This window comes from Rissa tridactyla, chromosome 2, assembly GCF_028500815.1.
Source record: "Rissa tridactyla isolate bRisTri1 chromosome 2, bRisTri1.patW.cur.20221130, whole genome shotgun sequence".
In the NCBI taxonomy this organism is placed as follows: domain Eukaryota; kingdom Metazoa; phylum Chordata; class Aves; order Charadriiformes; family Laridae; genus Rissa; species Rissa tridactyla.
In genome coordinates, this window is record NC_071467.1 from 121206585 (window position 1) to 121219633 (window position 13049).

Sequence of the window (13049 nt, forward strand, 5' to 3'; positions counted from 1 at the left end):
TGCGTTTCTTGATATCCTTTGTTCCTCTGCAGTGATTCTGTAGTCTCTGCTGCCAGAGCCTTTGGGCTGTTAATTGTAGTTTGAGATCAGCTTAACCTTGTGTCAGATCCTCAACTGTACTTTGTGCCTTCATCCGGCTTGCTTGGAACTTGAGTCTAAAGCTAAGCTCTTGTCCTGGGAAGCTAAAGCAGCGCCACCAGGATGGTGTTCTGTCAATGAGTATGGATATCAGAAATAGCCAATACACAAGCTTTCAGCAGGAAGCATGTTTTCAGCATGCAGTGTTCATGTGAGAGGCAGTTCTGGAGGTCAGACAGGGGTAGTAAACTTTCTCACCACTCTTCCATTGTCTGACCCAGATTTTCAGATTTCCAAATCCTTTTCGGTCTCCCTGTCTTAAGCTTTTTCCTATGAGGCAACTTATTCCTTACCTGCATTTCCAGGTTCCGCTTTACAGGGACAGAAGGTTATTTAGCCCTAAAACCAGGTGATAACAAGGTGAAGTCTTTTATTATAAGCCTATCTTTGAAAGAATCGCTAGCCGTGTGAACAATACAGGTCTGACAGGTCTAACAGAAGGATTTTGACGAGTTCTAATGAAAGCCTTCAAAAAATAATTAGTGTTGTCACCTGATATTAAAATCTTCTCACAGATTAACGTTGTTCAATATGGCTATTAAATATTATTTAATACTAGATAGAATACAGTAAGTGATATTAGGGATAGATCAGTTTTCCTAGTGGAGGAAAGCTATCAGTAGAGACACACGTGGATTTGGGAAGGGAACAGTGATGTTCCCAAAGTGGCTGAAGACAGGAAGTTACTTGGGACAGTAGGAATGAAAACTGACTGTAAAAATGTTACAGAAGGATTTCATGATTTCATCATCATTTCATTTTCATGAGTTCAATGAAATCCTTTGCAGGTAAAAGTGGTGCACATGGTAAACACAGCCCAGTCTTAACTTTGTGTTTATAATGAGCAGTCCTGAATAGCTTAGTCATATTCAGGGAAAAAATGTTGGAGTTATAACAGACAGTCCTATGAGAACTTTAACTCGGAGTTCAGTATCGATCCACAAGTTAAAATGAATGCTAGGAATTATCAGAGAAAGAATACAATAATACACCAATGAACAAATCCATGATGCCCTCTTACTGTGAATGATGTGTGTGGTACTTCCCCCTAATAATGAAAATACATATAATGAGAGGCACAACAAAAGCCTATTATGGGTAAAGAATGGTTCCATATAATGAATGATTAACTAGACTAGAAGTCTGCATCTGGAAAATAGAGACCCGAAGAAAGAGATGACAGAGATCTGTAAATAAGCAATGACACAGGGAAAATTGAATAGGCAATAACTATTTGCTTGCTCTGCTGATGCGAGAACTATAAAGCATCAAAAGATGAGATAAACATGTACAAAGGAAGGTACTATTTCATAAAGCATGTAACTAAGTGATGAAGCTTTGGGCTATTAAAATAATACTTAAATTCAGAGCAAAAAAAGAATCCATTAAGGGCTATTAGTCACAAAACTGCTATATACAAAAATGGCATGTTGAAAATTAAAGCTGTGATTTTGCAATAACTCTAGCATGAATTTTCTAACAGGGATGGCCTGTGGAAAAAAAAAATAATATTTGTGTGCACGGGTTTCTGTACAATGGAAGAGGAAAAATATATTTTTATTTAAACAGCTTCCTAGATGGAATTTAGTTTTCCATCAAAACAAGTGTTTCAACGTTAAGAACACTGTTACGAATTACCTGACTATCCTGAGATTTTAAAAGTCCAGCCAGGATCACAAATCCCCTTGCCTTCAACTTTAAACTCTCGTGGGGGGGTTTCAACTTTAAGTTCCAATTTTAAATTCTCATCAGGACCATAGGGAAAGCAAAGCAGTAGCTTTGCTCAGCTAATTTATTTCTTGTCAAAATTAGACCAGCTGCTGTAAGGCAGCCAGGTGCCATTGATTCTGGAAGAGAGGGAAAACCATTAGCACAGCAAGTGAAGTAAAGCTGGCAACAAGTCTGAAAGAAGAAGCAAAAGTTCTGTTCCTACCCATGGAAATAATGGTCCAGATTTTCCTCTCCACCAAGGAGGGGGAAAACTAAAATGTTAAAAACCATGGGTTTTCATCCATGATGAGGTTGTGCTGATTGCAGTCTCCAAGAAACTCTTCTATTTCAGCTGACACCATTATGGTTCTCGTACTCTAATTTGCAGGGTAGGGGTAATGACTGAAATTAAACCTGTCTCCTCACCTTCTGATTTCCATTGCTCATTGATTTCCTCAAAGGGCCAGCTTTGAAGGAGATAATTATGCATAAAACCATCATCTACATATATCTGTAAAAACTAGGTTTTGAAGGAGAGAATCAGAGACTAGAAGAACCTGAAATGGAACGTTATTACAATATATTCCAAGGGTATTACCTAGAAGTGATTAGGTAAGAGAGACCAAGTATAGTCTCTTGGGAAGAGACTATATCACAAGAGACTTTGCTGGCATAATTAAGATGAAAGAATTCAATAATCTTAGGTACATAGAAAAGAAAGGGACTGCCAAAGAAAATGGTCTTTCAAGGATTTATGGAAAGAAGAAGACGAGAAGAGTATGGCTCAAAATCACAGGGGAGACAAAGAACTGAGAATTATGCAAGCAATCTGTGCTACAGACATAATTTTGCTCTCAATCTCCAAATCAAGAATGGTCGATGTTACTGTTGCAGATGGTCGTAAGGAGAATATTACATCTTTGAAGGCAGTTGGGTCAGATGGGCTAAACTGCAAATGGAATGCACTTCATCCATGCACACAGTGTGAAAAGGTGCCATTGCAAGAACAAAACACATTTAATTATTTACCTCATTAAAATACTGACCATTGAATCTGAAATGAATTCATAAACTCACCGATGAACACGAGGTCCAGTAAATTGTAGAACTTACCATGTTCAGGGGTGGTGCTGGCAAGGACTCGATCATCTTTTATTGTCTTCAGATTGTCAAAATTTTTAATTCAAAATATGAGCTTGTGTTTCCCACTAATCTCTTCAAGATGAGATTTACCTTGGCAGTTCTGTGTAAATATCAGATCTGCCAGTGAGATGCGGTATAGAGGGTCCACTTCTGACATGGCTTGTATGATCTCAGTGAAAGCTGTGCTTGTACCAAAGAGGGCAAAATGCTTAGAAAAATGTTGGGAATGAAAGTCGGGCCCTAAGCGTCTGTTTTATTGCCAGCAGCAGCCACGAGAACGCAGTTCCATCTTCAATTCTTTACTCCCTTGAGTTTATTACTAACCAGGTTTGGACAAACCTGTTTTTATTACTCCTTGCAATTTTGGGATACATGAGCAAAGACATATTTCAAACAACATTAAAAAAATCCTTCTTTTGATATCTTGCTGGTGCACGGTTTTAAAAGAATGACTGCTCAAACAAAAATTGTAAGAGTGCCTTAGTTTCTGAAAAATGAAATAAAACCAAGAAAAAAAGAGTAACAGAGGTGAAAACAGAAATAAAGACAATGTGTAAAATCAGGGAACTCTCCTGGATAGTTTGTAAAAGCAAATTTTGAAAGAATCTATTTCTAAATGTCAGCTGAGTGAAATGTACAGGGCAGAATGAAAAGGGGATTGCCTAGGGAGACAGAACACTTTTTAAATTAATGAATTTTACAATAAAATACAACTTTACAATAAAAAGGTAACATGCATAAATGTATAGCTTTGTATTAACTAGCACAAGCCAAAATTTTTATCTAAGACAGAAGCAGGAAAAGGCCATTATGTCTTAAGCCATAAAAAGATTGAGAGCAAGAAAAAGCCCCTGGCACCCAATGACGCTTTTCCCTCATGCAAAAATCCACTTCACTCCTCATACTGAAAAGTAACATGTGCCACAAAAGTCCATGCACGTCAGTGTATCACAGTACAAGAAAGACTATGCTGGGACACCTATTGTTTTTGCTGTATCGTTTGGAGAAAATGAGCATTTTATGCTGCATTGTGTTTTGTGAATGTGTTCTCAAAAACTATGCTAGAGTGAAGCAGTCACTACAAACCAGCCACAGGAAATCAAATTCACAAGTAGTGCTGGGGTCACCTTCTCAGCAAGCACGAAGGACTCAGGAAATTCATAACTTAAAGCATAAACAGCTATGCGTACAACCCATGGACATAAGGAGCTTGTGGGCTGGTCAGAAAGACCATGCCAATTTGTGGTTTGTTTTTTTTTTTTTGCTTTAAAATGGTGTGATACATTGTTCTTTTATCTGCATTAATTTCCTCCCGCGCTTCTTATCACAAATTCTTTTCCTGCAAAAGTAATGAGGTGAGCAACATGGAATATGGCACTGGGCTGCTTGACAGTGCTCCCACAGGAGAATTGCAGCAAAGAGCCAGAACCGCAAGCTTAGTAATGTATGACATAAATTATGAAATACATTTCTGGGAGAGCTTTTATTGGACAGTTTAGTCAAAGAAATTAGCTGGAAATCCCTTTTCTGCTTCAATCCAGGTTTCATTTTTAGTTTAAAAATATGACATCCTGTAAAGTTCTTCAGAATCTGATGAAGTGGGTTAGTTATAAAAAGTTTTCCCGTATGTACAATGAAATTTGGCCATTTTGAGAAGGGAGGGTGGAGTGCACTGATCCTGTTTTTCTACAGTTCTTTTTAGCCTTCTTTCCAATGAAAATAAGGCTAATATTGTCACAGCGTCTGCCTGTCTATCTTGCCACAGTAGAATTGTGAACACATTGGCCAATTTCAACTAAATGTGATGGACAGATAGAGGTCTCCAAGTTGTGAAGTTCCTGCAGAATTTACAAAGATGACCAGCAGTACAGAGGCTAGAGACAAATTTAATGCCCTATTGAGAGGAAGAGTAGGGTGCGAGTTCAGCCGCGACCCGCGCTGTCCAGAAGACACATCACGTACCCAGCCACGGCAACGGATGATTATATGCATCCATTTCATTTTAGAGATTCCTTAGGTTTCGCAGTGCAATCATCGCCAAGAAAGACCAAGTGCTTCTATTCTAGACACGTTAAGACATGCGAAGCAAGAGTCAATGGCAAGCTTCACACAGATAGGAGCAGAGGGAGCCAACAACATAATGGCAGCTGTGGCACAGAATTAATATGTCTCCAAGTAGTTTGTTGAGGGTTTTTTTGTTTGGTTTTGTTTGTTGTGAAGTAGTTGAAATAGATGCAAATTTCTTATTATAAGTGATCAGTCATTTTTTGGCATTATTTTCTTTTGACTGTGCTAGAGCAAAGAGATGCGTTTGAAAGAACAAGAACCACTAGAACTATAAATTAAATGGATTTCAGTGTTCACCTGTGCTGTGAAAGAGTGAGGAGAGAGAAGAGGAGAGGATGCTGAGAATACGCTTATGGTCAGAATCAGGACGGTGGGGATGATGTCAGAGAACAGAGTGGGAGAAACCCCCTTTCCAGCCTTTTCCTCCTTACCCAGCCAGCCTGGCCAAGGATGCAACTGTTTCCAATTAAAGTATTAACCCTTTTTTTTTCTTTTTTTTTTTTTCCATTTAAATGCACAAAGAACAAAACTTTGCGCAGAAGCAAGCATTTCTTCAACTGTTGCGGTGCTCATTCTTTACCCCATCTTCTTTAGAAAAGACCTCTTGAACAGTAGAATGGAGAGTGTGCTCTTTCCTTATTCCCCCATGCTCACCTTACAGTTTCATACAGCTTAATAAAAGTTACAGTAACCAGTCCTTTATTAATACCCAGATACAATTCTTCTTTTACAGAAATAATATGAAAATGAATCGCTTCTAGAAAGTTAATGTTGGATTCCTTTTGTAAAACAGGTCCAGTAACTTATTTTTAAGAGAAGTTTTGATCGGCAAGAAACCCATTATTATAGATATATGACATATTTAAGCTATTTCTCCTGGCAATTCTCATAGTTAAAATGTTTTTTGTTTTGGACCACAATTTTAATTTCTTCCATGTCATATTGGGTACAGCACAATTCCAAATTAAAGAATCTAGTGTCTGAAGTAATTGGTAATTTTAACAATATCAGAATGGACACCTTATTTTCCTGAGATTTTTAGCTTTATCTATAAAGAGAAGCTAATATTCTGTGTTGAACATATTATAACTAACAAGCTATAAAGAGCTATGGCACATGCTCATTTCTAGCTGTTAATTTATTAAAATAATTATCTGAAGCTTCATGAAATGTGCAACTCTTCTGAGCAGTCATGTTTTTAATTTTTAAGATGACTTGAAATAACATAACTCAAATGCAACAAATGTGTTCTCCCTTCACAAATCCTTTCTGTTTTTCTGTATCAGAACTCCATGATGGCCCAGCTGCTTGCAACGATTCTTGGAAGATAAAGAAAACTCTTTTTCCTTGCACTCTACCCTCACATTTCCCAGATTCCTACACCTCTGAGGGACAATTCCATTTTGTGAGGCATGAATGATGCTGTAAATTGCAAAGAGGATATACGCATGCTTTCTGATGAAAATACCAAATTGACTTTTTACTTTGCAGTTCTCTTTCATCTGAAATAAATTGTTCTGTGGATGCTTTTTGTCCAGAACATTTTAATAAGGAAGTATATACATGTTAAAGCAGAGCCATTGAGATAACTGGAAATCCTGCAATGTGGCTTAATAACAACAGAAGTAAAAGACAAAGTTCATGGCACCTTGCGAATTAGCACCAGTAAAGAGCCCAGATGACCTGAACACTGTGGTAGAATACAGCTTTCCAGTAGCCTCATCCGTGCAGTGCAGAGGGCTACATATTAACATCAGACTCAAATATATTTTCAGGTTTCTGAACACAATGGAGATCTTCTAATTCTCTGAGGCACGAGAGACAGGTACAGTAATTTTGAAACAAGTATCTTTCTAGCGATCTTGTTCTCTGAAAAACTGAAGAGAAACAGACATCTCTCTGGAATACAGTGTACTTCCAGAGTAAAATCATGAACTGCTTGTGTCTGTCTTCATGTTACTGTGTGTCTTTTAAGAGGAGCACATTCCTTTTCCCCTTCACAGACACCTGAGAAGCAAAGCAAACTAAAACACCTCCTTGTGAAGACAGAAATCTATTTCTTCAGTTATGTCTCCCCATATTCTGCATGCTCTTTGTAATTAAGATAGCAAGCGTTTTGTTGAGGAAATCTCTTCCCAAGTCACATGCTTGATTGAGCCCACAGAATTAATGACTGCTCCTGTAGGACCCTGCCATGGAAACAGATAGGAATAAAACATCTCTCATCACTGTGGAGCGTTGTAGTCCCTAACAACAAAACACAACCCGCTTTCCCCTGTGAAGGATGCAGGAGAAAAGGAAAAATGAAAAAGCTAAGCATATGGAAAATGGACAATCCATTAACTCCATCTGCAATTAATCTGACATAGTCCAATATATTCTCTCTAAACCCTCTCTGAAGGACCTGAAATCCCTGCTTTCTGGCCTCTGACTGACCAAGTGTCTCTCTGCATTTATCCTAATATTTCACTGTTGATACTACTAAAAATAAGTTTTTAAAAGAGCCATCATCAGATCATGATTTCAGCAAACATTTCTAATGCATTCTTAAGGGATGATGAATAGCAGAAAATTGCATGGGAAAGCCATTTTGTGTCTTCATGGTTGGTATTCACACCTCAGGAAAGGCGTGAAAGCTAGAAAGTATTCAGGAAAAAGTTACAAAGCACGATTTAACATTTGATTGAAAAACCCCAAACCCATTCTCAGGAAACTCAATTCAAGAAAAAGCTAAGAACGATTTGCAGGAGCTTTTCCAGAACCAGGTCAGCTCCTTTTAGCTAAGCACTGACTATTCTGATACTAACTCTGCAGTTCAGTCTGTATTCACTTAAATCTTGAAAGCAGCACAGAGATGAGAGAAACCAAAATTCAACTCTGTGCTTTCAGAGGCTAGCTGGGAAGATACAGCAGGTGAATAGAGAAAGCACCAGGCTTAGAGGTGTACCCCTTAGACAGGGTTCTGTCAGAAAATGGACAGAGGTTTATGTGAATCATTCTCTTGCCAAAAGAGAAGGAGAAAAGTAATGAAAAGATCAGCTTGGAGCAGGGGCAAAGTTGGAGAAGAGATCCCCTTCCTTCCGCTTGGGATTGTAAGGGTGAATTAGGATCCATCTAAGGCTAGTTGGTGTAATGATACTATTTTCTCTTCTTGCTTGTTTCTTTCAAATACAGATTCTACTTTCACCCACAGTCCCCACTGTCTTCAGCTGGGCTGAAGGGCTTCACATTTCTACTCCAGTTTTATTTCTTCTTGGTGAAAACTCCTGTTCTTAAAGGAGTCTATTTTCTACCAGCCTGCAACAATCCTCTTAAGTACCAGGGAGGAGTGAATGAAGTAGCCTCTATGGTGACATGGTCTGCAGACGTCTCTTTTGTTTCAAAGCTAGAGAGAAACACAGGACACAATCAGGATGTGTGTTGATAAAACATTCACAGGTAGCTCATTCTAAATCAGATGGGAAGTGAACTTCTCGAGAAAATTGCTCAAGCCTGTTGACAGAATTGAATGCCTAATTATAACAGAAATATAAACAGGCTGAAATTACAATTTAATAGGCTGAAAAAAAGGAATAAATTTTCAGCTGGAGTGGTGTTCTTCCCCTTCCTCCCCCCTTAAAAGATGTCATTTAAGAGAACTGCAACCTCTTTATAAATAGAGCAAGAAAATACATATTTTCTCTTGGTATTAGAACAATGTTCTCCTTCCTGACTGCTTGCAGTCACTTCTCTTGAAAAAACTAAATCTTAAAAACAGATCTATATATAGTTAAAAAAAAATGTGAGTGAAGGGTAGAAATGCTTTTGCACAGTGCATGGAAGTGCAAAAGAATGTATACATGGTTCTCAAGAAAACACAGACTTTAGGGAGAATAAGAAACAAAGCTGATTGATTGTTACAAGTCAATGATAACTGCTATTACCAGCCATGATTCAAGGCAATGTATATGTGAACTCAGAACACAAACTGAGTTTTCTAGAAAAAACTAGAACAGGGTGACTGCAAATAAGAGATGGTGTTTCTGAAGATAAGAAAACAGAAACAAGACACCACTTAGACACACACAAGTCTATGGGACTGGATGGAATCCATCCAAGAGTACTGAGGAAGCTGGTGGGGGTGCCCACCAAGGCATTTTCCATCATTTATCAGCAGTCTGGGCTAACTGGGGAGGTCCCAGTTGACCAGAGGTTAACAAATATGACACCCATCTACAAGAAGGGCCATGAGGAGGATCTGGGGAACTGCAGGCCTGTCAGTCTGACCTCAGTGCCAGGGAAGGTTATGAAGCAGATCACCTTGAGTGCCATCACACAGCACATACAGGACAACCAGGTGATCAGGCACAGTCGGTATGGGTTTATGAAAAGCAGGTCCTGCTTGACTAACCTGATTTCCTTCTATGACAAGGTGACCCACTCAAAGGATAAGGGAAAGGCTGTGGATGTTGTCCATCTAGACCAGTTATTTCCCTCCAACAGCATGAGGAAAGGATTTCATAAGCTTTGATTTTGCTCATTATTATCCCCATTTTTTTCTAATCCAAGAATTCAGATTCGCTTATGCGAAAGCAGCCATAACAAGTAGATATAAGCTGACAATGTGCCTGCCTACATAACAGAGATTCTTATGGTCTATACGGCAGTAATGCAAATCAGGAAAATTTCAGGAACTTTCACATTGTTCTTAGTTGTGCTTCAGGGAAGTAACCTTGAAGACGATGGCTTGCAGCCTTCATGGTTCATGTTGCCTTTATGTTTCCTTTGCTGACCTGAATGCTGGCCTCACAGTCCTTTTGCAGCACTTTTCCAGTGTGTGAACTACTGGGCAGTTCCCTAGTGAATTTCTGCGTTGAAAGTGTGCCCTTTGCGCTATGATTCAGGTTCAGAACCAACCAATGCCTTTGGCAGAACGAGTCACAAAACTGGCTGACATCAGTGACTGATGTCCTCAGTTTTGATTTCTCTTTTCTCATTATATTTAAGCCTTCATGTAATAAAAAAGTAGCATTTTAATATTAAAATACATTATGGCACTTGGAAATTTCCAGAAGAGCACAATGTATAGTTTTGGGTGACTACAAAGGTATGTTTAAAACACAAAAATAATAGAAGGGATATAATTCATTTTGTACAACAATTTCAGACTTTTTAAAAAACATAACATGGTATGCTGTTCATTTCTAATGTGTTTATTATGGTCCAGTTGCACTCTTTATCTTTGCTAATCAAGCAGACTTTTAACAAATCAAACAAAAAACTTGTTGAAAACACCCCACAAGGAGAGCTCTGCAAAAGCAAATTGTATTCACCATTAACCCCCCAATATTCAAATAATTATGTAATGCACTTACACAGGTCTTTAGCTGTGAAGGAGGAGTCTGATACACTTTGTCCTGAGCTCTTCTGGCGGGTACTTGTTCTTCTCACCTGTTCAGAAGGCAGTAACAAAATTCATTAGTTTTGTGGGATTTGGAAGATTTTGGCAAAGTTTAGCCTTTTATCCAAGAATAGCTGCAAATCAAGTGACCATTAATTTTATACACCTATCATAAAGCACATCGTGAGTACACCCCGATCTTATCTATCCAGTGCTTTTGCAGAATATTGAAAATTCAACGGGAAATAAAAAAACCTCACCACTTGTGATGTGATAACTTACTCCTGAGGAAACGTATGAATGGCTTCAGAAACCTCATTACATATTCAAGTTCAGGCTTGTGGATTCTGCCAAGCTGAACCAAATGCTGTTCCAGAGGAGTGCTTGCGAGCTCTTCCAGCTCATTTCTGTCATAGGACTTTCCTAGTGAAATTGCAAAGAGTGCATAGCCTTGGCACTTAGCTTGCACGGAAATTTTTTTTAACATTCCTTTGTCCCATTGACTCGTTTTTCCAGCAGATATAATGATAATAACTTTGAGTGGCCTTGGATTGGGAGCCGCTGAGAAAATGTTAGAAATTGTCCATTGCATAGCATAGCCAACGGCAGCCTCTCCGTTCAGCTGCTGAAGAGATTCTTCAATATGTCTTCTTATTCGGTCCTTACTGCTGTAGGTAACAAAGCCAAATTCTTTCTTTACAGGCCTCTTCCCTGTGCCTGCTTTGAAACCTGGTAGTGCGTGGCTCACCACAGCTATTCTGTCCCCTACAACAGATGTTTTTGGATCAGAGGAAATGTTGAATGCAGTGATTGCTTTGCTCATGAAGTCTTTGACTTGTTCAAACTCAGCACCACTCATTTCCTGTGAACCATCCAGAATGAAAGCAGCATCCACATATGTCCTTGGTAAACTGCGCCTGGGACGTTCACAAAAAGCATCTGGTTTACATATGTCTACAAAAGAATGTAAAATTAATTAGCATTTTTTTAGATAAATCAAAAAGTAAATATGCAACAATGAATGTGATCACAGATCTAAAGTGTCAGAATGGCCATTTAAAAAAAAAAAAGGAAAATAAAAGAAGAATAACCAGTAGAATGATGTCAATGCATGTTAGGAAAATAAAGGCTGACTCAAAACACATAATTATGCACCAGGTTCTGCAAGACAATTGATGCTCTATTTCCCACTGAAATAAAAAAAGATCACAGGAATAGAGTTGATTACATTATAACTGTGTATTTTTGGACAGGTTTACAAAAAAAGCAAGATTTAGAAAAAATGTGAAACCAGGTCCTTACTTCCCATTAAAATCAATGAAACCCCAAAACTCGCCTGTTTAGTTCAGTATGTATTTGATACGGGCTTTTTTTTATTAGGACAGAGATCACTACACACACCAGCCATAGCAACTTTTTATTGTTTGGGCAACATGTCAAAATGTATTTATGTGGCTATTTAAATAAAAGTTTTATTCCTATCTAATACAACTGCTGGAAGCCTTTTGAGGAAACCTAAAATATTATGTCACTAAGATGAGAAATCAATGCTTATTGAAAAAGCACTTTGCGTCAAGAAAAGAAAATGGCATTTTCAGAATTGCAATTTTTCCCAGTATTTTGGAAAGCAAAAGAAAGGGTCAATCTTCACAATGATGTTCTTCACAGAAGAGAGTCCTTGTGGTATTGGTGACCTTCACCAAATTATTGGGGACTCTGGTCAGGAGTCAAAGTTGATCAATATTGCAAAAATTACAAAATGACTGCAGACAAGATTTTAAAACATTTGCTAATCTTTTAAACTCCTTTCTATGAAAAGTAACTCCAACTCGGACTCAGAGCATACGAGTAGATTGTCCAGATTCCAGCAGATAACGAGTCCTTCTCTCAAGCTGTTAGGTGTGCTAATAGCTGCTGTACTGCACAGATTCATCATAAAGAAGACAGGGGACCTCACATGCCATGAATGCCGGACCATTAGCTGAGTCACAAAATGAGATATTCCTTGTTAATCCTTCACCTGTCTTTCTGACCAATGTGTGTCCCAGTAGGAATACATAGGGGTAGTCTCCAGCTTTACATAGTGATGGAAAGACCAGAAATGATCTTCTGAAGAATAAGGACAGGAGGAGATAAGGATGTAGGCTCTAGGCCTATTACCTGTCTTCACCAGTCTGAGAAGATACTGATTTCACAGAAGGTGGCATTGATTATCTGCTACAGCTTCTTAAAGGTTAGCAAACTTGGTCATGAAGGGTTTTAAAGCTGAAGGACACTGGTGGCCTTGGTCTGTTACATTTAATTAACACTTGCTTTTAGGATGCAACTCAAGTAAATGCATCCTTTTCAACCAGGCATTCTGGTCACACAAGGATTCAAATACCCCGAAAGAAAAACATGTACTCATTCGAGGTAGAAGATCCCTTCTACAGGGACAGGAGTAAGGAAATGGCTCTAGATGTTTAATACCACATTTGATGAAGCCTAAGGTGCACAAACATGTTCTTCCAATTTAAGTATTTTCCTTTGAAATGGATTTAGCAGTTAGGACAATGCAGGTGATAGGTTGCCAGTAAATGATTTTCACTGGAAACAGATTCTATTTTTGGAA

The 13049-nt window shown here is 38.5% G+C and overlaps 1 protein-coding gene across 1 annotated transcript in view; it reads right to left on the bottom strand.

Moving 5' to 3' along the window:
* Positions 1-5628: 5628 nt before the first annotated feature.
* COL6A6 (collagen type VI alpha 6 chain) overlaps positions 5629-13049 on the bottom strand; it is a 60727-nt gene continuing 53306 nt past the window's right edge. The window contains exons 37-39 of the mRNA XM_054190582.1: positions 10721-11392; positions 10413-10488; positions 5629-8443 (exon numbers count right to left, since the gene is read on the bottom strand). Coding sequence (XP_054046557.1) covers positions 10421-10488; positions 10721-11392 — 740 coding nt within the window. The 3' untranslated portion in view covers positions 5629-8443; positions 10413-10420. The remainder of the gene's footprint in view (positions 8444-10412; positions 10489-10720; positions 11393-13049) is intronic.